This window comes from Typopeltis vanoorti, chromosome 11, assembly GCF_054136105.1.
Source record: "Typopeltis vanoorti isolate ZY-2024b chromosome 11, IOZ_Tvanoo_1.0, whole genome shotgun sequence".
In the NCBI taxonomy this organism is placed as follows: Eukaryota; Metazoa; Arthropoda; class Arachnida; order Uropygi; family Thelyphonidae; genus Typopeltis; species Typopeltis vanoorti.
The window spans coordinates 77,270,350-77,296,302 of record NC_143559.1 but is presented as its reverse complement, the minus strand read 5'-3'; the positions used below and the strand labels follow the sequence as shown (position 1 = coordinate 77,296,302).

General features: G+C 34.6%; 1 protein-coding gene across 3 annotated transcripts in view; it reads right to left on the bottom strand.

Moving 5' to 3' along the window:
- LOC150101764 (coronin-1C-like) overlaps window positions 1-25,953 on the bottom strand; it is a 218,952-nt gene that overhangs the window by 68,280 nt on the left and 124,719 nt on the right. For all 3 annotated transcript variants that reach the window (XM_090399832.1, XM_090399833.1, XM_090399831.1), the window contains exon 8: window positions 322-382. In XM_090399832.1, coding sequence (XP_090255958.1) covers window positions 322-382 — 61 coding nt within the window. The remainder of the gene's footprint in view (window positions 1-321; window positions 383-25,953) is intronic.

The window sequence follows — 25,953 nt, the reverse complement described above, 5'->3', positions numbered from 1 at the left end:
CAACCAACAGGCTGGGAACTGTTGTTAAATCTCACTGTAGCACAATTATTAGTGAATGTCTTTAGGTGGTAGAAAATCATCTTAATGTGAGACCACCTTGCTTCTCCGAGGCATAAAAAAGGTCCCATGTTCTGTTTTAACAGCAGGGTTCATCTAAACTCTTAGCCCCCACCCAAAGTACTGGTAAACTGTAAGTTCACAATCTTCTGCGAGTGAGATTTGCATTGGCAAAATCTGCAGCCCCACATATTGGCCACACTGAGTGGATTATAATACCTAATATAATCCTGCTTAAATTTATATTTTATGAATATGACTTACTTTCCTCGGAACAGTGAAAGAGATCACTTCACAAAAGCCACGAGAATGCAGTTTGTAAAACCTAAAAATAAATGTTATTTTTAAATATTATGAAGTAAAAATCACTTTTATTTTTACTTATATTTAAATATAAATATTTATATCTTATTCAGCATATAATACATAAGGTAATACAAATGAATAAGTTTACTGTTTAATATCTATTCATTTTTAAAAGTATTCAGCAACCATTTGTTGTAAACACAATGCCCGACATTCAGAAAATTAATAAACATGTTTACGACTATCACAAGGGAAATTAAACCATTGTATATCAGTTTATGACAGCAGACACATATAGCCTAGAACATTTTGCTCTTATTTTAGTGTGATTCGTGTACTTATTTTTTGACATCTTACAATTCAATATATTTCTAATATTATTTTTTTCCACACAGGGAAAGAAAAATTAGAACTCTGAGTGGATGTAAGAGGTTAAATGAAAGTCAATAAAAAATTATAAAGTTCAGGGGTAGTAAATTAGCTCTGAAATTATAGAGAAAAATGTGAAAAAAAAAAACCAACTAAGTCATGTGTAAAAGTAGCTAAACATATTAATTTAGCTAAATGGAAAGAATGTGGACAATGATAAAATGAAGGATAAGATGGCGTAGAGCAGCGTTTCCCAGATTTTTCCTATGATGGAACACTTCAAAAATCCTGAAATTTTCACGGAACACCTCAGTTATTTTGTAATGTATTAATAATTAATTATGGCATAATCATAAAGAGTATTAGTACACTTATGTATACAGTGTGACATGCTGACAAATATAAAATTACATTAAATCAATCATCAATAACTGAACTAATGAAATCTTGTAGTTTCCCCAGGCCAACATGATTAAATTAATTTGTGCTGATCTTCATTGACATATCCCATTCTGATCACCAAAAATTATATTATTATAAGTCAGTGGTTCTTAACCGGTGTTCAGCGAACTGGTTACAAGTGTTCCGCCGGTGAAAGATGTCACATGACACAGTTCTGAGTGTAAATGGCTACTCTGATCCTAACAACTGAAGACTGCTATGCTCATTGATTTCCAAACCAACAAAATATCGTTTATAGGTCATCAGCAATATTAAAAACCTGTACTAGACCAAGTTGTAAATATGGTAAACTACATGAAATCAAGACCTTTAAAAGCACGCTTTTTTTAAAAAAACTTTGCATATCTATGGAAGCCAAGTACGAATCCTTGCTTTTGCACACTGAAATAAGATGGTTATCCAGGGATAAAGTGCTATGCTGAATTTTAGAACTTAAGAATGAATTATTGGCCCCTTTTTTCAAAATGAAGGTACAGATGCTTTTGTAAAATGTTCTTAAAAATGATATTTCGTGTGCTAAAATGGCATATTTAGCAGATATTTTTAATTACTTAAATAGTGTTAATACAAGCATCCAAGGGAAAATTAAAATATTTTGACATCCACAGACAAATTGTCAACTTTTCAGAAAAAAGTCTCTCTTTGGAAAAACCACATATCAGAAAAAAATAAATAAATAAAATATAGTAGATATGTTTCCTTCGCTCCATAATAAAAATGTCGAGGGAATTATTTCCATCATAACAGAACATTTAACAATACTTGAAGAAAAGATTTTAAGTTATTTTCCTTTCTTAAATACACACAATTATGACTGGATACAAAATCCATTTGGCACAGTTAATACATCGAGTTGTGAATTTTTGTTACAAGAGGAAGAATTAGTTACCTTCTCAACGAATCGCAGCCTAAAATGAAATTCTCTGAAATAGCTCTTAAGGAATTTTGGATTTTTGTCCAAGCTGAATACCCAGCTCTCTCCACAAGGGCACTGAAAATTTTGGTACAATTTTCAACATCATATTTGTGTGAGCTCAGTTTCTCAATATTAACCAAGATAAAAACTAAAAAGCATGAAAGACTTCCTAATATAGACAAAGAGATTAGGTTACTATATTACATATTAGACCTGATATTGCTGAAATCTGCAAAAGCTGACAGCTCAAGTATTGCATTAAAATAAGTTCCATTTTTATAAAAGGCAACTCCATGCATATTTTAATTGTTAGTTTTATGACCCTAAAGCTTTAGGTGTTCCTTGCATTTTTCTTATAATCAAAAGTGTTCCGTGACTTCGAAAAGGTTAAGAACCACTATTATAAGTACTTATGAGTGAATGCAGACTTTTTCTCCCGTGTGCTAGTAGTTTCCCCTCCTTTTGTACATCCTGGAGATCACTTTGTAGGGAGGAGGTGGATGAATCATTATCTGTTGCATCATAAACACCTTCAATAAGAAATTTCTTAACACCAAAATTAAACAAAGTCCCTTGTCTCTTCATATTAAAATTTAAATCTGTAGGCCTATTACTTTTAAAAAATCACGGCACTACGGTTTTGAAACAAGCACTTTCACCCTACAATACGAACTTGCGAAGACAGTATTCAGTATTATTAGATTGGAGAACTGGATACAGACAACCTTGATCTTCAATTTCAGTGGAAAAATTTTCTTTATACTTCCTTGCTGATTGCTCACTAACATTTACAACACAGATGTTATTTCGTTCAGTTTCGAGAAGAGAGGATACTCCGCCCATTGTTGTAATTGGCTTGTAGGCAGTTTTACTGCTGTTTATGACCGGTCATAAACAGCAGTATTCCCTTTCCCGAATTACTTCCATGTTTAAAAATACACAGCTTAGTCACTGACATCATGGAACACTTATTCACTTTTTCACAGAACACAATTTGGGAAACTCTGGTGTAGAGAATAGAATACAGAATACCACAAAAAGATAATCAAGGCGATAAAAGAAATTGAAAATTTTTCATGTCTGGAGTAATTATTTTGAAAAATTGTGACACATGAAGCAGCCAGCAAATAGTGATGGAGAATATCACTATAATTACATAACTAGAATAATATAACTAGGATTACAAGAATGCAATCCTTGTAATCCTTATATTTCAGTACTGGAGGTGAAAAATAGATCATAAATGTGGAAAAGTACCACATAATTTTCAATTCAACATGCTAATATGGAAGTATAAAAGTTTTAAGATGGCTACAATGAATAATCCCGAAAACTGAGTTCCAGATAAAGAAGTATAGTTCTCGTTGTCCCCTTTATAAAAAAAGAGGGGATATAAAACAATGTGTGAATTACAGAGGAAATCCTGCTGCACATTCTAGGGAAGATTTACATAAGAGTGTGTACACACACACACACACATGTAGGCTGAAAAGTTCTGATAAATACCTAGAACAAAACTGATATTAAAGCAACTGATATAACCACAAGAAAGAACATATCTTAAAACCCTTTAACTCCTATGTTTCATCAAATTGTAATGATTTGTTCTTTTTCTTTTAGGATATATAAAAAGTCATGTCACAAGTCAAGTCTGGATTGGTGTAACATTCTCTGGTCCCAAACTCGCCTTCTACACAGATGTTGGTATAAATTCGAATGCCTATTCAAAGAGAGTGCTGAGACCTTACTTCGATGCCCTAACTTAAATCAGAATGACTGCCTATGCTCAAAAATATGGGAAAGTTTGATCTGAATAACAGATTTAATAACAGTAACTGAATAACTTTTTTTATAATAAATTAAGACCTATAAACTACATCTGTCTAATGAGATCTTTAATATAATTTTATAAATTAAGTTTTTTGTATGACACTGTAAATTTATACATGCAATTTATTCTGCACTCTTATGCTTACCTTTCTTCAGTTAAATGATATCAATTAGCAATGTAACGTCATGCAGCTCGTTCTAATTTTGAATGATCAATTGTTTATATTCTACCTTGTAAAAAACTGTTTTCTGTCAAGCCACTGATGATAGTTTGTTAGTTTCAAACTGAAATATCTGGCAGTATATTAAATATACTTTTCTTGTGCTAACGTGTTGATAATTCTTAACTGATCTACCAATCTGTCTAAAGCAGGCTAAACTGCAGACACAGAAACTTTATACACTTCTGGATATTCAGGAGAATGTAGTCGATCTTAAGAACACATATATAAGTAACTAGCCGAATGAAAGGTTTGAAAATAGTATGGAGATCATATTTGCAAAGAACTTTGGCTATTTTTCTTTTATGTACTCTTACCATATATATATAGAATAGTGGTTTTGCTGTGATCCTGTGTGTTAGGTGCAGGAGTGATGGGGGGGGGGAGTGTACATGTAACATTTTATTAATGGGCTCAGTTTCAAGGGCTCTGTCATTTGAAGAAATAGTCCTGGCTCAGTGGGAAGAATATGAGGATGTCATACTGTTGGAAAGGTGGTGGTGTGATTTTTTTATGTACATACCTACCAGTACAAGTGGGTTTTCTGTAGATGGAGAAAGATAATGAGCCATTATGAAGTGGTGTCACTAGTATATCTATAAAGGGGAGACTACTGTTACTTTCTTTTTCTATGGTGAAGTATATTTTAGGATGTTGGCTATTAAGATGTGCCAAAAATGTATTTAATATGTCTGAACAATGAGGCCAAGCAACAAACATTACCAACATAGGGCAGCCAAATTGTTGGTTTCTGTGTGGTTGTGTTGAGAGCTTGGTATTTCAAAATGCTCCACATAAAAGTTTGCTAGAGGGGAGGGAACCCATAGTAGTTCAATCTAGCTGTTTGTATATTTTTCTTTTCCATAGGAAATAACTAGCATATACGATGAATCTGAATAAGCCAATTATGTCGGATGGGGGGGGGGGTCTGTCAAAAGTACATTAGTGAACAGCGAGGTGATAGCAAAACTGACCATGACATCAGAATCTTTTAGATTTAAATTTTCTATTAATGTTTTAAAGTGTAAAGAATTTTTAATAGATGAGGGAGAATTGTCTACATGGGAGGAAAGTGATTGGGATAAATATTAACCAGTTTATATTTGAGGTTGTCTATGCTATCTACTACTGGATGAAAGGGGGAGAGGGGGTATTGGGTTTGTGAATTTTAGGGACCCAGTATATCTAGGGTAGTCTGACAACAAGGTTTAAGTTTTTTGGTAATTTCTTTGGGCATACTTTTTAAAAATAATTTGCACATTTTTTTCGTTTGGGATTTTGCAGGATTCCAATTTATGATCTGATAAGTAAAGTCTTTAATTTTTCTGTTGTATTCTGCTTAGTTCATAATGATAGCAGCATTTCCCTGTTACAATATTTTAGTTACAATAATTTGTTTATTCTTATATAGCTTTCTAAGTGCTGATATTTCTTTTGGTGGAATGTTATTCTCGGGAGGTTTGGATTTATTTAGAATATTAGCCACATCCAACCAAATGTTGTTAGCTACTGTTGATGCAAGAGTACTGCAACAGTACTTTTTTGGGCATGACGGCAAAATTATGCTCATGACTAATTGCATTGACTGCATCCTATGAGAGGGTCTGTGACAATAGATTTACTACTACTACATGTTCTTGTCTCAGTTGTGGTCAGGAACAGCTCTGCTGTAGATAGCATAGACAGCCAAATCACTTTGCTCCCTTACAGGCAACACTCTTTCTCTCATCTATTAAAAATTCTTTATACTTTCAAAACATTAATAGAAAATGTAACTCTGACAGATTCTGACAACATGGTAAGTTATGCTATCACCTCACCGTTTGCTAATGTACCTTTGACAGAGACCTTGACCTTTTTAAGTCATCCCTCCCACCCGACATAATTGACTTATTCAGATTCATACAGGTTATTTTCTATGGGAAAAAAAAAAAAAAACCTGAATGAATCTGAACAAGTCAATTATGTCGGGTGTGAGGGACGACATACAGATAGCTAGATGGAACTGCTATGGGTCCCCTCTAGCAAACTCTATATGGAGCCTTTTGAAAAACCAAGATCTCAACACAACCACACAAAAACCAATAGTTTGGCTGCCCTATGTTGGTGATGTTTGCTATTTGGCCTCATGGTCCAGACATATTAGATACATTTTTGGCACATCTTAACAACCAACATCAAAATAAACTTCACCATAGAAAAAGGAAGTAATAATAGTCTTCCCTTTTTAGATACACTAGTGACATGACTTCCTAATGGCTCATTATCCTTCTCCATCTACAGAAAACCCACTTACACTGTAGGTATTTACATAATCACACCACCACCCTTCTCAAATCAAGCCATGGCTTTTTGTTCAAATGACACAGCCCTTGAAACTGAGCTCAGGAACCTTATATATTAAATGTGTAAGATTCTTTGTGGTTGCAGTTAAGTCTACTTTGGACGGATTCGTAGATGAGTTAACATCTGCCTTGAAGAACGTAAAAATTACATCCAAGGTCATCTGAATAGTGTTGTGTCCCAATTTACGATTTCTACTCTAATCTTACGAATTCCTTTTATCTATATTCTTCTAACTTCTATGCCCGAGATTTTACCAAAACTTATACCAATATCTAAGTTGTTGCTCCCCGTAGTACCCCTAATATTTGTATTTATACTGCGCCTTTTGGGATATTTAGTTTAGGATATTACATACATAAACAAAGAGAAATATAACTCAAATATATCTGAAAGTGTAATTATTGCAGTCGTGACACTTAACTCGATTCTCAACTTAAATTTTCCGCGTGACTAAGTACAATATTTTCAAGTGGTTATCAACTGCACCATTTATGTTGTCATAAATAGGGAGAAAGTCAAACTCGAATATATCTCTTAGTATTTAAATATTATTGCAGTCGTGACTCTTAATCTCTTTCCTCAACATTAAATTTTCCCGCGTGATTAGGCACGATGATTTTAAGCGGTGCATTGGATTAGCAACATCAGACAACTCTTTTATCATTGAACAAAAGGTTTATTAAGTTTCTAAACATGGTACAATTCAAATACTAAACTAAGATACTTATAGACTAACATTAAATTATTACAAGCAATATGGCTATTTGTGATTATGCCACCATACACATTAATTCATAAATTCACCTGATGTGAACAAATTAGATCAATTCACACTATCTGATTATTCATACTGAAGTAGATTAACAAATCATTCACTGCTAACACATACTTGTGACATTTCAATTATTTTATACATTACATTAGGCATTCAATTCTTAGGATACGTAATTACTTAATTTACACTATTCCGTTATACCGTTATTTGCACTAACACACAATTATGTCATTTAAATATCTTGTGCAATATAACAGACATGCAAAATTACCTTAGGACTTTTAATCATTCACAAATCTTTAACACTAGTCAATCTACACATAACACATTCTATCATATACTAAAGTCCTAGTATAACTTCAACAGTTCTGTATTGGAATCACGATACTTTTCACAGACAAATTTCTAGCTAACATAGGTTATGATTTACAGTACCTTTCTTGAGCTCTTCGTATGGGCCCTTATTCTTTTCCAAACGAACCTCTGGTATAACGTCTCATAACTCTGGAATACTTTAACACACATATATTTGCTCTACTATGAGCACCGAGGACATCGATCTCTTTACAGCTTTCTGCTTTGCGTAGTTATCACTAGCGTCGAAACGAAGAAGATCCCTCCTTTTCTAGGACTCTATGGTAATTTTTCCTTTTCTTCCTACTCGGGAAAACGGGAATCGAAATCCCGCTCACTTTCGTTTTCGTGTTGTGACGAGGAGATATCACCCCTGTCGCCACTTAGGAAAACCCCGTGAATTCCACCAAAACTAAAACCAAACTCCAAGGCCAAAAGCGACTATCCAACCCCCCCCAGGGGTTTACCAACCCTTTTATAGCTGCTCCCCTAACGGCACCTTTTCTTACTTCCTTTCTCCTCCTTCTACTTGTTTTTTAATCATCGACCAATTAGGGTGGCGTTTTCTCGCCAAACGTCATTTGATCGGCAAGCCCATTCTCAACGTTTCAATCCGGGGATCGGCCCTTAGTGATAGCTTTGCTTTTCTTGTGCTAGCCTGACTTAATCCCCTTTCAAACCTTTTCTATGAATTCTACTTAATAACTTAATCTCTCACATAACATATTTTATGACTCGCCCATTTCTACTTATTTACTTAACTCTCTCATTTTTAATCGTATTACAATATTAATCTATACTTTCCTTTGTTAGCTACTTATTTAGTTAGAATTCCTTATTTTAAGTCATATTACAATATTAATACATTCCTTCCTTTATCAGCTACTTTAACAACAACCCTTACGTTTTATACATATTACTGGATGCAAGAAGTCTGGAGGTGTCTGAGGGAGAAGAAGGTGCCGGAGAAATATGTCAGGTTGGTGCAGGAAATGTACAGAAATGTGAAAACAAGTGTTCGGACCTGTTTGGGACAGACAAAGTTTTCAAGTAACAGTTGGCTTGCATCAAGGGTCAGCATTAAGTCCGTTTCTGTTTAATATTGTGATGGAGGTGGTAACAGAGGAGGTGAGAGAAGATGCACCCTGGACAATGTTGTATGCAGATGACATCTTGCTGTGTGTAGATTCAAGAGAAGAAGCGGAAACTAAACTGGAAAGATGGAGAAAAGTACTGGAAGAGAGAGGTATGAGACTGAGCAGAAGTAAGACAGAGTATATGTGTTGCGCAGTGGGCGGTGGCCAGGAGACAGATCTGGAGCTGGAAGGAAATGTCATCAGGAAGGTGAGAGACTTTAGATACTTAGGTTCAACAGTGGAAGAAGATGGAGGAGCTGAGAAGGAAGTGGAATGCAGGATACAAGCAGGTTGGAGGAACTGGAGGGAGATGGCTGGAGTGTTATGCGATAAGAGGGTGCTGATCAATCTGAAAGGTAAAATTATAGGACAGTAGTGAGGCCAGCTATGACATATGCTATAGAAACTTTGGCCCTGAGGAAAAATAACATTAGCAGGATGGAAGTAGCAGAGATGAGAATGCTTAGGTGGATGTGCGGTGTGACCAGAAAGGATCATCTGAGAAATGACTATGTCAGGGGAACAGTGAAAGTTACGAACTTAGGAGCGAAAATACAGGAGGCAAGGTTGAGATGGTTTGGCCATGTGATGAGGAGGGAGGACGAATATGTGGGAAGAAGGGTCATGCAGATGGATGTGCAAGGAAGGCGGAAGCGTGGGCGGCCAAAGAAGAGATGGAGGGAGCTGGTAGAAGAGGACTTGAAGATGAAGAACTTGGATGTGGTGACAGCCCAAGACAGGAAGGTGTGGAGGAGACTCATAACAAACAGTGACCCCACTTAAGTGGGAGAAGCTGCAGAAGAAGAAGACTGGATGCAAGAAATTTTCCATTAAATAATTCATTTTTTTATGCAGGGGTTTTAATTTATGATATTTATTCTTCATGTTACACCATGATAGCTGAGAATACTGTATTCCTAAGATATCAGGTGTAACAAAGGTCCCCCCTTTAAACAAAAAAATTTCTTTTTCTTTTTTTGAGGTGTTCCTCCTTTCCCTTTTTCTTTGGTACTTTCCTTCTGATTACATTTGACTACTGCTATCTTGTACTGTATTGGACCTAATTCCATTCTCATTTGAATTATTTACAAATCTTGAACAATCTGTGAGTATGTGTGCAGCCTTCATAGCAAGAGGTAAATCACAAACTAATAACTCACTTATTGCCCTTCTAAGCTTGAATATAAAACATAAGAAGTCAGCATAAATAAACTGCCGCTTAGATTGTACATTTACTTCTTTTCTCCTGTGCATGTCCCACCTTGAGCATTTAAAGTAACCTCTAGACCTTTCAAATCTTTCTATTAAGTTCACATCGACCTTTTCCTGACTACTTTCCTCTAATTTCCTTTCCTCTACACTTTGATCATCCACTACTTTGACGTTCATTATGAGGTAAGTCTCCGTCTGGCTGTTGTCTTTGGATGTTGAAGTTAATGAAGAATCGGACTGGTTATCAATACATTCTTCATTATCCTTCTTAGCCTGTACACTTTGTACGATGTTAGTCTCATCCTTCATCCTGCCTTGATGTGATTCGCTAAGCTTCCTTACCTTATTATTTCTCTCTTTACCTGACCGCTTTCTTCCCATAAGGAACATTTCATTACAAGAGAAGTCGCATGAAAATTTATACTTCTCTAGAAATCTTATTCCTAAAATAATTTGTGAGCTTGGGCGAGACGTCCTAGGGAGGACCAACAACTCCTGCCAAACACACATATTAAACTCAGGTAAGTATATTTTCACTCTAACCTTCTTATTTACATAAACACTTGAGGTCGCTATTCCCGTTAATCTGATCGGTCTTTTTAATTTAGAAATGCCTCGCCATACACGGGATTTTATTCTTTGAAAATAATGTTCCGATATGACAGAGGCCTGTGAACCCGTATCTAGCAATACATCACAATGTAAACCTTGTATCTTACCCTCAATTATCATTTTCGACTTTCTTTGTTGTTCATGATTCCTCTGCCTATCTACATAATTATGAGGAGTTTGCCCAAACTTCTGCTTATATCTACTATTCATCATGGAGGATCTCCTATTATTAAAACAGTAACGAGCTAAGTGCCCTATCTCGTTACAATTAAAGCATCTAGGAGGCTCCCTTCTGTCTCTTGGCTCATTAACTCTCTCTTGATTCTGGAAAATAACTGTCTCTTGCTGTGGTACGACTTTGGATAGTTTCTGCATAACTGAGTCTAATCTATCTAGAAGGGGTCTTTGCAGATGCTCAACTTCCTCTTTAACCATCTTAATTGTTTCCTCAGTTCTGCTACAATTAGGCTCTGGGGTTCTATCAGATAACGTTCCTAATTGTCTCATTACCTCATCTAACCTATCCATAATGGGTTTCTGGAGTATCTCGATCTCTTGGTTTACAATGTCCCTGATTTTATCTGAATCAATATTAGACTCTGTCAAATTGTTTATCTCTTGCCTTTTGTCCTTTTCTAGAATCTCTCTCGTCCTTGATCTTTCTCTCCTTTCCTTACTCTCTTATCCCGTCGACTGCGCCATTTATGTTGTGTCCCAATTTACGATTTCTACTCTAATCATACAAATTCCTTTTATCTATATTCTTCTAACTTCTATGCCCGAGATTTTACCAAAACTTATACCAATACCTAAGTTATTGCTTCCCGTAGTACCCCTAATATTTGTATTTATACCGTGCCTTTTGGGATATTTAATTTAGGATATTACATACATAAACAAGGAGAAATAACTCAAATATATCTGAAAGTGTAACTATTGCAGTCGTGACACTTAATTCGATTCTCAACTTAAATTTTCCGCGTGACTAAGTACAATATTTTCAAGTGGTTATCAACTGCACCATTTATGTTGTCATAAATAGGTAGAAAGTCAATTTTGAATATATCTCTTAGTATTTAAATATTATTGCAGTCGTGACTCTTAATCTCTTTCCTCAACATTAAATTTCCCGCGTGATTAGGTACGATAATTTTTAAGTGGTGCATTGGATTAGCAACATCAGACAACTCTTTTATCATTGAACAAAAGGTTTATTAAGTCTCTAAACATGGTACAATTCAAATACTAAACTAAAATACTTATAGACTAACATTAAATCATTACAAGCAATATGGCTATTTGTGATTATGCCGCCATACACATTAATTCATAAATTCACCTGATGTGAACAAATTAGATCAATTCACACTATCTGATTATTCATACTGAAGTAGATTAACAAATCATTCACTGCTAACACATACTTGTGACATTTCAATTATTTTATACATTACATTAGGCATTCAATTCTTAGGATACTTAATTCACACTATTCCGTTATACCGTTATTTGCACTAACACACAATTATGTCATTTAAATATCTTGTGCAATATAATAGACATGCAAAAATACCTTAGGACTCTTAATCATTCACAAATCTTTAACACTAGTCAATCTACACATAACACATTTTATCATATGCTAAAGTCCTAGTATAACTTCAACAGTTCTGTATTGGAATCACGATACTTTTCACAGACAAATTTCTAGCTAACATAGGTTATGATTTACAGTACCTTTCTTGAGCTCTTCGTATGGGCCTTTATTCTTTTCCAAACGAACCTCTGGTATAACTTCTCATAACTCTGGAATACTTTAACACACATATATTTGCTCTACTATCAGCAACGAGGACATCGATCTCTTTACAGCGTTCTGCTTTGCGTAGTTATCACTAGCGTCGAAACGAAGAAGATCCCTCCTTTTCTAGGACTCTATGGCAATTTTTCCTTTTCTTCCTACTCGGGAAAACGGGAATCGAAATCCCGCTCACTTTCGTTTCCGTGTTGTGACGAGGAGATATCACCCCTGTCGCCACTCAGGAAAACCCCGTGAACTCCACTGGAACCAAAACCAAACTCCAAGGCCAAAAGCGACTATCCAAACCCCCCCCAGGGGTTTATCAACCCTTTTATAGCTCCCTTAACGGCACCTTTTCTTACTTCCTTTTTCCTCCTTCTACTTGTTTTTTAATCATCGACCAATTAGGGTGGCGTTTTCTCGCCAAACATCATTTGATCGGCAAGCCTGTTCTCAATGTTTCAATCCGGGGATCGGCCCTAAGCGATAGCTTTGCTTTTCTTGTGCTAGCCTGACTTAATCCCCTTTCAAACCTTTTCTATGAATTCTACTTAATAACTTAATCTCTCACATAACATATTTTATGACTCGCCCATTTCTACTTATTTACTTAACTCTCTCATTTTTAATCGTATTACAATATTAATCTATACTTTCCTTTGTTAGCTACTTATTTAGTTAGAATTCCTTATTTTAAGTCATATTACAATATTAATACATTCCTTCCTTTATCAGCTACTTTAACAACAACCCTTACATTTTATACATATTACTGGATGCAAGAAATTTTCCATTAATTAATTCATTTTTTTATGCAGGGGTTTTAATTTATGATATTTATTCTTCATCTTACACCACGATAGCTGAGAATACTGTATTCTAAGATATCAGGTGTAACAATAGCAAGTTGGTATTTCCAGATCATGCTCTGGAAACTCCTTCACATAGGATCAGATGGAGAAAAATATATACATTATATAAAAATCGTTACTATGTTCCATTACATAGGTCTGAGAGGCTATTTTTAGAATCAGGATCAGCTATGAAGCACTCTCCCAACCTGAAGAAGTATGGTTGCATTAATTTACCAAAGATTTGGAAGACTATCATTTTATAGCCTGACTTCTCTAAATGAAACTTTGTAGTTATCCAGCTCATGGAGGGTGTCATGTAAATACATTAGTTCTGTTCAGTTACAATTTAAATTGTTTTCCTCAATTACTTTAGTGTTGTGTGCCTTTCAGTTATAATTGTGTTCTGATGATAATGGTTAGAAAATCCACAAAATATTACTGAGTTTAAGAAATACACCCCCCCCTCCTCTCTTGGTGTTATTTATACCGCTGAGCATTATTATGAATAATGAACAACAGCTAAGCCTTTCTTTACGTATTCACCATTTACATTGCTCTTTCTCAAACACAGAAATGAGCAAGCATTCTCTCGAGAATGCTTGCCCATAACATTCTCGAGCCCTCGTTATTTGTCCAACTTTAGCACTTAAGTCACCCAGGAGAAGTATGCTCTCTTTACCGTATATCATCACAAATGTCTTTTTAAGTAAATAAAACTCTCTTTTTCTTCAAAGGATGCAATCAGTTGGGGAATAGCAATGAACAGCTTTTAGCCTTCTCAATTTGGTTTAAAGATTTACCATTATTATTTGTTCTGAAATTGGTTCCTGCCTAATCGCTGCTTAACTAAATCTTTTGCAAATGAGGATTTCAAATCCATGCGGATGTGTATCAGTTATATTAGGCATCCCTGAATAAGAAATACGTTCCACCATTGGGACAATTTATCCTACCAGTACCATCCCATCTTACTTCACTATTCTCCAATAATTCAATCTTATCTTTTTCCATCAGTGTTTTAATTGGCTGATTCATCCTAACTTTCCAAGCTTTAGTTGCTAACAAGGAGTCCATCCAATTTCTGCATTTATCTGACTTGAAAACATTTACATTTTTGGAGACTTGCCAGACTCTGTGAACTTGTTAGTTCACAGAGTCTCTATTCTGATGGTAAGGTTGCTACCTCATCATCCAGACATGCATTTTATACATAAGCATTTCCTCTCATACAGATGTTTTGGTTATATAATCAATAGCCACCACAGCCTCTTTGTGATAACAGGTTCTACTATGAGAAGGCAAGATTAGTATTTGAGTGGGAGAGGCCATATGTTATATACCATAAAGTCAAAGACTTCGTAATATTAAGCAATCACCACCCCAACCAATCATGCTGAACCCCTACAGCATGATCTAGTTGGCTGATTCATTTCATTCCAAGAGCTGGTATTTGTTTCAATATTTTCCTACAGTATAGGAGATATATAATTGTCTTAATATGGTTTAATCTGTTTTGATTGCTGACTAAAACTGCTTAAATCCATTATGATGGTATTAAATGCCAATATCACATAACATTTTGGCATTAAACCTGATATCAAAACTGGAGATGTTAATCTCAGCTCTTTAATTGATGTAGATTTATCTATTTATTTATACATCTAAATAAATCCAGTTCAAAACTGCAGGATTCCCTAAGTAAATTGAAAACTTTTATGTTGTAATAAATTTGATATCAAAATCAGGAATAAAAAGACACTGAAAATAGGCAGGAATATTGATACCATCAACTGCATCCTGAATGGAGAACCTATAGAACAAGTAAAACATTTCAGTTATTTAGGCACAATTGTTAATGAAGTTGGCAAATTAAATATAGAAATAGACAACACACACAAAACACGGTCTTGTAGGAAGTTAGATGAATAAATTTATATGAATGTTGAAAGATTTTTCACTTGGTTATCCTTGGCATCTTATATTTATAAGATGCTAAGAAATTATATTCTAGTTTCATCCTTTATCCAAGTGTAAGCAAACAAAGTTTGCGCATTAAGTAACTTCACGACTGAGCTACTTGTATATAGAGACTAATGACTTCACATCAATTGCTTTAGTATCCCATAATGCAAGGCACATATCCTTACTGACATGCATATGGGAAGGGCCACTACCCAGACTGGCTTCGATCTTTATTGAGGTTTTATCAGTGGGACCCAGAACAGACAACAAGTTTGGAGTAATGTATTTTGGAGCCACATATTTTGCATATACAAGTAGTCAAAAGGTGTCACACTTTAATACTAAAAAAAAAAAGTATTGGGATACTAAGGCAATTGATGTGAAGTCATTAGACTCTATATACAAGTAGCCCAGTCATAAAGTTACTTCATGTGCAACCTTTGTTTGCTTACACTTGATAAAGGATGAAACCAAGAATATAATTTCTTGGCATCTCTAATTTATTTTAAATTTATATGGAATAGGAAAAATTAGTCAAAATACAGAATAGTGTTCAATTAATTTTACTTATTTATTTGAGAGCTATGTTAGAAATAAAACAACTGATCAAAGACTAAAGACCACACATATGAGCGTTCTGAGAAAGATTAGTGGAGTGAACAGATGGCGTCAATCATAGAATCATATCAAAAATTAGGATATTAAGAAAGAACTTGACAATGGTAGCAGTGAGGAATGTGTGGGCAGAGCTAATTTCAGCTAACCAGTATTGTCATGTAAACAGAATAGGAGAAAAAACATTAGTAAAGCAAGTTATTTTTTTTTTTTTTCCCAGGATGGCTGGAAAAAAGACCAGAGGAAGACCAAGATCTAGGAGGCAGACTGATACAGTAAGAAGTGCCTCAGAAGACTGAAATAGAAATCTGTCCTATAACAAATAACACATAACAGACTAATTTGGAGGAAAACTGTTAATAAGAAATTAGTAATGATGTAAACTCTTCATGTAATATCATCATACATCATAATATCCTGTACATCCTCTTCCTTGCTTCCTTGAAGGCACATGTCAGGAATTGATGATGATAAAAATTAATATAAAATTAAAAAAATGAGAAAATGAACACAAGTGAAGAAGATAAGCTAAATGAATATACACAGACCAACTTATATATGGATTGTGAGTTTTGTAGTAAGAGATCAGGGGGAAAACCACAAACAGCAACTATCTTGCTGTTTATGGTCACCCCCAAAAAATGAGTTTTAAACTTTGGTTGTGGAGTTGGGTTTCCTCTGACTGCTCCTATTTTCCCCCCTTATAAACATAAAACTGACCTTGAACACATTTGGTAGGAGTTACATGTATATCATCACATTCCTAATATGTACCCTCAAAGGGGAGTGTACACGATAATTATGATAGTACTATATGAAAAAGCTACACTATTACTAACTTCTGATTAATAATTTTCCTCCAAATTAATATGTTATCTCTCAAGACTCCAACGTTATCAGATCTTATATGTCTGTCTTTTAGGCACTTTTTACTGTATATCAATCCATCTACATCTTGGACTTTCTCTGGATCTTTCCCCTGCCAACTTTGCAAAGAACACTTGTTCTGCTAATCTTTCCTCTCTCATTCTGTTTAAATGACCATACCACCAAAGATTAGCTCTGCTAACACATTCCTGAACACTAACAATGGTAAGTTCTTTTCTAATATCCTCACTTTTAACATGATACTGCCATTGATGCCATCTGTTCACTCCACTAATCTTTCTCAGAACTGTCATATCTGAGATCTCGGTCTTTGATCAAGTGTTTTATTTCTATCCAGCTCTCAGATGCATAAGTTTGAGTACTATCTTGTATACAGTTAAAGTTTATTTTTCACTAGGTTAGACTATGATAAATTTAGTTTAATCCTTTATCCCAGTGAGAGCAAACAAAGTTTGCATCAGAAACTATCTTCAGGACTAAATATAGTGTTGTACTATCTTACCTGGGTAAGTAGTACAACCCCAGGCAACTCGTAGCAAAGGTGGAGCAAGCTACCAACACTCCTATCCCAGTATCTCCCATAATGCAAAACACATCTCCTTATGGATATGTATATGTCTACTGTTATGCATTAAGGGATTGGCCACTACCCAGACTAGTTTCGACCTTTATTGAGGTCTCTTCAGTGGGAGCCAGGCCCAGAGTTGGAGATACCAGGCAGAAGCAGTAGCAAGGTCATCTTTACCTATAGGAGTTGCCAAAAGGTTTACCACCTTTTTTTTTATTAAATTACTCTGGATTTAGAGAAAGATGTTGAAAGTTTATTTTTCACTAGGTTAGACTATGAAAAATTTAGTTTAATCCTTTATCCCATCCCAGTGAGAGCAAACAAAGTTTGTGCCTGAAAATATCTTCAGGACTGAATATAGTGTTGTACTATACTTTAGTATAGTATACTTTACTAAGCTACTGCTTCTGCCTGGTATCTCCAACTCTGGGCCTGGCTCCCACTGAAGAGACCTCAATAAAAGTCGAAACTAGTCTGGGTAGTGGCCAATCCCTTAATGCATAACAGTATACATATCCATAAGGAGATGTGTTTTGCATTATGGGAGATACTGGGATAGGAGTGTTGGCAGCTTGCTCCACCTTTGCTACGAGTTGCCTGGTGTTGTACTACTTACCCAGGTAAGATTGTACAACACTATATTCAGTCCTGAAGATATTTTCAGGCGCAAACTTTGTTTGCTCTCACTGGGATAAAGGATTAAACTAAATTTATCATTGTATACAGTTAATTTAGTGTTCTGACTAATTTCTTTATTCCATATAAATTTACTCAGCCAACTTCCTACCATACCAGCTTTACTAATTCTGTTGTCTATATTTAATTTACCATCTTCACTAAAAATTGTGCCTGAAAAGCCAAAATGTTTTTCTTGTTCTATAGGTTCACCATTCAAGATACGCTGATGTTTTCGATATTTCTGCCCTAATTTCACTGTTTTTGTCTTTATATTGCTCATTTTCATACCAAATTTATTACAACAGTTATTCAATTTAGTCAGGGAATCTTGCAGACTTGTGCTGGATTTATTTAACTAATTAATTTATTAATTTTCTGCTGTGTAGTTCAGCACATAACCTGAATTGAACATTCATAAACTTAGCCACTTCCCAAGTGAGTACCACATGATCAATGTCATCAACTGGAGGAAGAATAGTTACGTCTTTAACTGAACCCCTCCTCCCTCTGACACTACAATCAGATCTAACATTATTTGACCCTGAGTTCCTTCAGTCACATGCTGCTTGAGGAAGTTGTCTCGCAACAGCTCAATAAATTCAGTTTCATTCTTCTCATGCAATTTTATAGCTACCCAATCAATGTTCAGATAATTCAAATTCCCCATTATGATTACTCTTTTCACACCCATCGTATTTATAAGTGCTTTTATAAACATATCGATTTGATGAATTTCTACAAATAAGAGGTGGAAGATATGAAATGTATATATAAAAGGGAGGACTGCAAAAGCTACCGACAGGAAGTTTCCCAAGAGCACACGAAGCGTGATTCACCCTATGGTTAATGATGCAAACAGTTTTATAAAATCAAAAGGTAATCTGTAGATTTATCACACTACAATATAATAATGTGAAAAAAAATTACTATATATCTACTCAAAATGTTTATGATAAAGATAAAAATACAGGAATATAATCCAATACTTCCAATACTTTTAAGAAATATCAACATGAAAAAAGGAACTTACTTCTATGTTTTTCCTTGCTGCTATTAAAATAAAAATATCATGCTGCATCAGCAATGACATCAAATTATAAAAGGATAGAAGTTTATTAATGGAGAAATGAGAAAAATATAGTTCAGTTTTATTACTTCATGCTTTTCTTTCTTCTTTAAACTTGTATATTTTTTGATATGCCTGAAACTGGATATTTTAATTTTTTTTTTTTTAACACTCTAGTTATGGTGTCGTCTCTGTTTTAAGACTGTTAAGATATACTTTGCAAACACATAAATCATAAATTTCGTTTAATATTGCTTTGTGTTTCTCAACTGTATACATAAAGCAATTTTGGTTTTAGTAATTTTATTACAATTTACTGTCATTTCAAACTTGACTAAGCAGACAACACCGAGTACCTATATTACCGTGTTTTTATGCAACCCAATTACTATTAATCTGAATTTTTTTTTTTTTTAAATTATAGTTGGTATACTCATTTACTATGAATATCAAACTTGCTAGTGTGATTAGAATGAGAAGAGTAAATTGCAATGATGGAAAATACTATAGAATGAGTAGATGACTAAGAGGGTAAAATTAAATAACAAAGGATGCTAGAAAGTGTGGGATGTAGAGGAAAAAAAACAAATAATCTGATTTACATGAAATATATAACAAATAAATGGAATTAGAAATTTATCATCATAAGAATCAAAGCAAAGCTGCTTCTCTACTACCAAAAGCAAATGTGACATGACAATATAGTCTGAGTATTTAAAAAGCTGATGAACAAAAATTAAAGAAATTATATTGGTGAAAAACTTGGCATTGAATGTTAGTGGCAGACATTATCAATATTCTGAGTGCAAAAAAGTGAGTTATCCTGTTTTTGCCGAAAGAGTTGTCGAGTAGTTGCACAGTCAGTTTCCGCTATAGTCAACATTCTTACAGTGAACTCACTTATAATAAGCTAGCAAAGTCCTGGCAATGGTTTCGATACATCAGTAATATTTAAAAAAAAATACTACATTCAAATTTCCACAATTACCATTCCTTTGAAACCTAAGCATTTTCTCAGTGAAAACTGCACATAGCTTACCTTAACATCAAGCATATTAAATACTGTTATTTGTTAGTTCTTCATGTTGGCTAAAGAGAAATGAGAAACTTCATCTGTGGAAAATAAGAATGTTCTGTTAATAAGATAATACTAATGACACTCACATCATAACAAACACCATGGTGAATTCTCTCAATATGATCTGCCAAAAAAAGTCCCACCCAATGCCCATAGCATTAATGCCACGCTAAATGTAATTCACTACAGAAAACCATATACTACATTATTTCTTTGGTCCAAAGTGAGAACTGATTGTCAGAAAAACTTTAGAAGTTTTCTATATTTTGGACATTACTGGTGCAGTCCAGATACTCAAAAGGTCAACCCCCCCCACACGCCCAGCCTACTTACAGATTATATTTCCTCAATATAATACTCCAGCTATCTGGAGAAGCTGTGCCTTAAATATCTACAGCATAGCTGCTAGAGGCAAGGCCCATTAGTTCAAAACTTCAAAGGGCTTTTCAACTAAAAAGTGAGTTACCCAGTCCTAAAGAAATCAAGGCATTAACCAATGTGCTTAATGCTGAAATGAGTATGTTCTCACTGACAACCTATGTTGACAGTCATAGAATGTGTGACCGCACACCGTTTACCAACTACACTCACCTTATCCTTTTATTGTAAACTAAAACATCGATCAATCAATAGAAAAAGTTCCTTTAAAGATGTACAAAATGTGAATCATAAGCACATTAAAACTGAATTAAACTTGATTTAAAAACAAATTAAGAATTATAAATACTTTACTTTATCTCTAGTTTTATTAAAACTTATTTTTAAATTTTATTTAATTCTACAAATAAGAATTTTTTTAAATAACTACAAAATGTCATAATCAAGAAATAATTATCAGTGAACAGGAGTAGCTCTACTATTCATCACTAAATATAAAGATAACCTTGAATGGCAGGCAATTTCAAGTAGAGTGAGGTGTGTAAACATCAAAATGGACATTGGAACTTATCTGTGCCTTTCTAACGAAGATTCTACTAAGGAAGAATTGAAGGAATTTTTGAGTCATTAAATGGCAACTGACATAAAGAAAAGGAAAAGCATGTTCTTGTGATCTAAAGCAGAGTAGGAAATTAATATCAAGCATCTAGAAACATTTTCAAATGATCCAAAGAAAAGACTACAGCTAAATAATGGTAAGTATCTACTGGATTTACGTTCAGAACATGGAGACTAGTCAATAACTTCACTGACTAGTCAATTTATGTTGGAATATGTTATAATACATATCCCAATAAAAATGTGCACAAATTCACATGAAGAAACAAGAAGTCTCACTGAGTATGTTAGTGCAAACAGCAATCACTAGTTCAAGGAGTTCAGGATACAAGAGCATACACGGATTTGAAATAGGAAGTGATCATCAACAAGATTCGAGCTACTTTCAGAGATGAGATGTAGACTCTTCAAAAAAAAAAAAAAAAGAGTCTGAAAGCAAACAGAAGAAAACATGTTGAAAGTTCCTGGCAAGTAAGTTAGCATATGTACTGGGAGGGAATATAAAAAAAAATGAAGCAACATCTAAAAAGTCGATACAAGTCATGGGAAGACTTTGGTAAGAATATAAAAGATAATGATCAGGGAAAGTGGCAAAATGTTCTGAACACTACTGAAAAAGTTTAGAAATGGAGAAAAGAGTACTATGAAAGGAATCAGGATGATAAAGATAATGAAGATGGATATTACAGACATCTGTAGTAATTATGCTGAAATTGTTAAATTGAAACAAGAAGTGACAGTACAGTGGTAGCAAAGAGATTAAAAATCTAAAATATTGAAAGGTAACTAAAGTAGACTAGAATGTGCAAGGAAGGAGATACAAGTGAGTGTGAGTTCAGGCAACCTATACTCTTTTTCAGGTTATCTTGGAAGTAAAGAAACATACTACAAGCCGTACCGCTTCCGCAGGTAGTGGGATATTAGTTCGCTGTTATTATGGCAACAGTGAAGCACGTCATGTTTGTAACTAAGCACAGGCATAGAAAATCCACCGAAAGCCATCACTGCCTGAATCACACCATTCTATGTATAACATTACATCATGATTACTAATATGAAATTGCACAGCCAAGATGACCCTATACGACTGTGTGCCTTTGGATTTTCTGGAATTAACTGATAGGCTGTACCAAAGTAGATGTCGTATAGTTTATTATAAACTGGCTTAAGATAAGCAGTGATTGTTTACATTATGAAGTGAACTTCACTCATCACAATGCACATTTCCAAATATATTTTATTACAATAATATATACATAAACACTCTTATCTCTTCATTAATTTAATGAGGAGGCTCCTCAACAGAACTCAGGCTGTGGATAGTATATCAGATTGTGCATCTTCACTAAATAAAGATTCCGAGCTGTCATCTACCGTGAAATACACGTTTTCCACCACCTCATCTATTATTCCATTAAAGGCCCAAATTTTTCTTCTTCTTCAATAACATGGGTTATGCAACTTTTCCATATGCACTCAGTAATATTTTGAAATCCTTCCATGACCAGTATCCTTTCCTTTAGTGTTACACGGTGATCAGCATTCATTTTAGACAAATTATGGACTCTATAACTGTGTTATAAATAACTATTTTAATTTCCCGACATTTCGACCTTCATATTAAGGTCATCATCTGGAGTATACATATATACAAAGACAAGCTGAATTACATTTCACACAGTATGCTAAAAAGACAATGATTTGATCAATGGTTATTCTACTGGCATGACCTCTAGTGAAAATAAAATAAAGAAAAAAAAAAAAAACTACATCAAAGCTATATTTAAGATAACATCAGAGAAACATTCTTTCATATAGATAGTTTTATTACAGTATGATGTCCTAATTTAAGATGACAATTGTTATATTAGATTTAAGATTCTGGATTACCTATGGTCCTATTTATAGTTAACTCTTACCGAGAAAGGTTAAGTGAGTAGAATACATGCCTTCCATATTCTTGGGATTTTTAGACCATCATCATTGTCAAGATTAGGGTGGTTGATAAGAATCGCAGAGGCTTCCTTAAATTTACATTCACACCATGTTTTGGTGTGATGTAAACAACAGGTGCTTTTCCAGTCAATTTTGTATAAAGTGTTCAGGGTATGATCAGAAAGGCCAGCTTCATCATAGTTAAATTTAATGTGTTGTTTATGTTCCTTTTATCTGATAGAAATTGTGTGTCCTGTTTCCCCTATGTAGGGTAGATTACAGGTGCAAAAAAGACGGTATACTCCAGGGTAGGCCAGCGGACGGAGCGAGTCTTTGGATGAGTTGAGTAAGCTCTTTAATTTTGCAGGAAGTTTAATGGTGGCTTTAAGGTTGCATTTCTCTAGTATTCTATTTATTTTATCTGATGTCCCTTTAATGAATGGATTGGTTACAGTTTTATTGTAGTCTAGTTTATCTTTGTTTTTAAGTGAGGTATTGTAGAGAATTTTGTTGATAGTATTTTGGCTGTAACCATTTTTAGGAAAGTATTGCTGATAACTTTAAATTCATCTTTAAGCACTTGTTCATTTGGAACAAATCTTCAAAGCCCTGTTTTTTAGAGTACTAATGACACCTAGTTTTTGTGTTGGGTGGTGGAGTTTGTGTGTATATATTGGCCAGTATGTGTGGTTTCGGTAAACAGTGAAGGAAAGACTGCCAGAAGGAAGACGTGTGACAAGTAAAATCTAGAAATGGAAGTGTGTTCTGCTTTTCAATCTCAATTGTGAACTGAATGCATTTGTGTTGTTTATTTAGGTGGCTGAGGAAAGTATCTAATGTCTGGCGGCCATGGGGCCAGATAGCAAAAACATTGCCAACGTATCTAAGCCAAACTTTGGGTTTAAAGGAGAGGAATCTAGAGCACCATAAAAAAAAAAAAAAAAATCCCATGTAAAAGTTAGCAATTGGGGGGGGGGGGGGGTCTCTTTTTTCAGATAGAAAAAAGAGACATGGGCTCTTTTTGTGTTATGCCACCAAAATAACCAGAATGTAATACATCACAAAAAGCGCTGTGATATCGGGAGGGAATTTGTCCTGTAAAAGGATTGTGTCGTTGATTGGGAATTTGTGAAGAGGGCAGAGAAGTCAAAGTTGACTAATAAATCATCTTTTTCTAATGTAATGTCTTTAATTATGTTTATAAGGTGTTGTGTGTTTTTAATATAGGAGGGGGAATGACTCGCCAACTAATTGAGTGCGGACGCTAATTTCTTGGCAAGGTGATAATTAGGGCTGTCTATACCCTCGACTATTGGCCGGAGTGGTGTTTTATTTGTGAATCTTTGGTAGATCATAAATTCTGGAGAATGAGCATAATGTGGAAGTAATTTTTTGACTGCATCTTCGGACAATGTGGTGACTGATTTAAGTAACTTCTCTGTTTTCTTTTTTATTCAATTGTTTGGGTATTGGTTAATAAGTTGATAGGTACTGTTGTCCAAGACTATCAGATTCATTTTTCTAAATATGTGGTTCGATTTAAACTTAACATGTTTTGTTAAGTTGCTCTTTATTGTTTTCTTATAATTTAAATTTAAAATGTTAGAGGTTTCTAAACCTAAAACAAATTTCTGAACATAAATCTAAAACACGCCCCAACTCAATATCACCAGAATTGACGATCACTACTATCAACATAAGAAGCCTGAATGGTAAAGAAATGGAACTAGCTGAGGAATTAGATAAGTACCAGATCGACATAATAGGGGTGACGGAAACAAAAAAATGAACAAAACTGGTGAGCTCTTTCTAAGCAAAAGATACAAAATGTTATATTCAGGCAATGACAATCAAGGAAACAAAGGAGTAGCCATAGTATTCAACACTAAATATGATGCGAATCTTCTTGAATGGCATGCAATTTCAAGTAGAGTGATGTGGCAAATATGAGAATGGGGAACTGGACAATGAGACTTATTTGTGTCTATGGTCCCACAGAAGGTTCTCCTAAAGTAGAAGTGGAGGAATTTTTTGAGGCTTTAGAAAAAGCAACTGACACAATGAAAAATGCAAAGTTGGTCCTTGTTGGGGATCTAAATACCAGAGTAGGAAATGATTGTCAGACATACAAAAATATTTTCGGAAAATTGGAGAAAAGAGCAAAGCTAATAATAATGGCATGCAATTTCAAGTAGAGTGATGTGGGCAAATATCAGAATGGGGAACTGGACAATGAGACTTATTTGTGTCTATGGTCCCACAGAAGGTTCTCCTAAGGTAGAAGTGGAGGAATTTTTTGAGGCTTTAGAAAAAGCAACTGACACAATGAAAAATACAAAGTTGGTCCTTGCGGGGGATCTAAATACCAGAGTAGGAAATGATTGTCAGATATGCAAAAATATTTTCGGAAAATTGGAGAAAAGAGCAAAGCTAATAATAATGGCAAATACTTGGATTTCTGCTCAGGACATGGACTGGTTATTACTAACACCATGTTCCAACATAAAAATGTGCACAAATTCACATGAGAGAAAAGGCAAGGAATAAGAAAAGTCTCATTGACTATATTATTGTTGATAGTGATGTTTTCTCTCTGGTGCAGGACACTAGAGTGTACAGAGGATTTGAAATTGGAAGCAATCAACATTTAGTCTTAAGCAGGATAAAATTGAATTTCATATTGAAAAGAAGAACATGTAAGAAAGTTTTAAGACGAATAAAAGTTGAGCAGCTCTCGGATGTGAACTGTAGACTAAAATATACAAACATTATTCAAAAAAAAAAAAAAAAAAAAAATGAAAGAATTTGAGAACTGGAATCAAACCTTGGAGTTTCAGTGGCAAGCTCTGAAAAAACATTGATTGATTCTGCTAGAGAGGCATGTGGGGAGGTTGTCTGCAAGGATAGAACAATCAG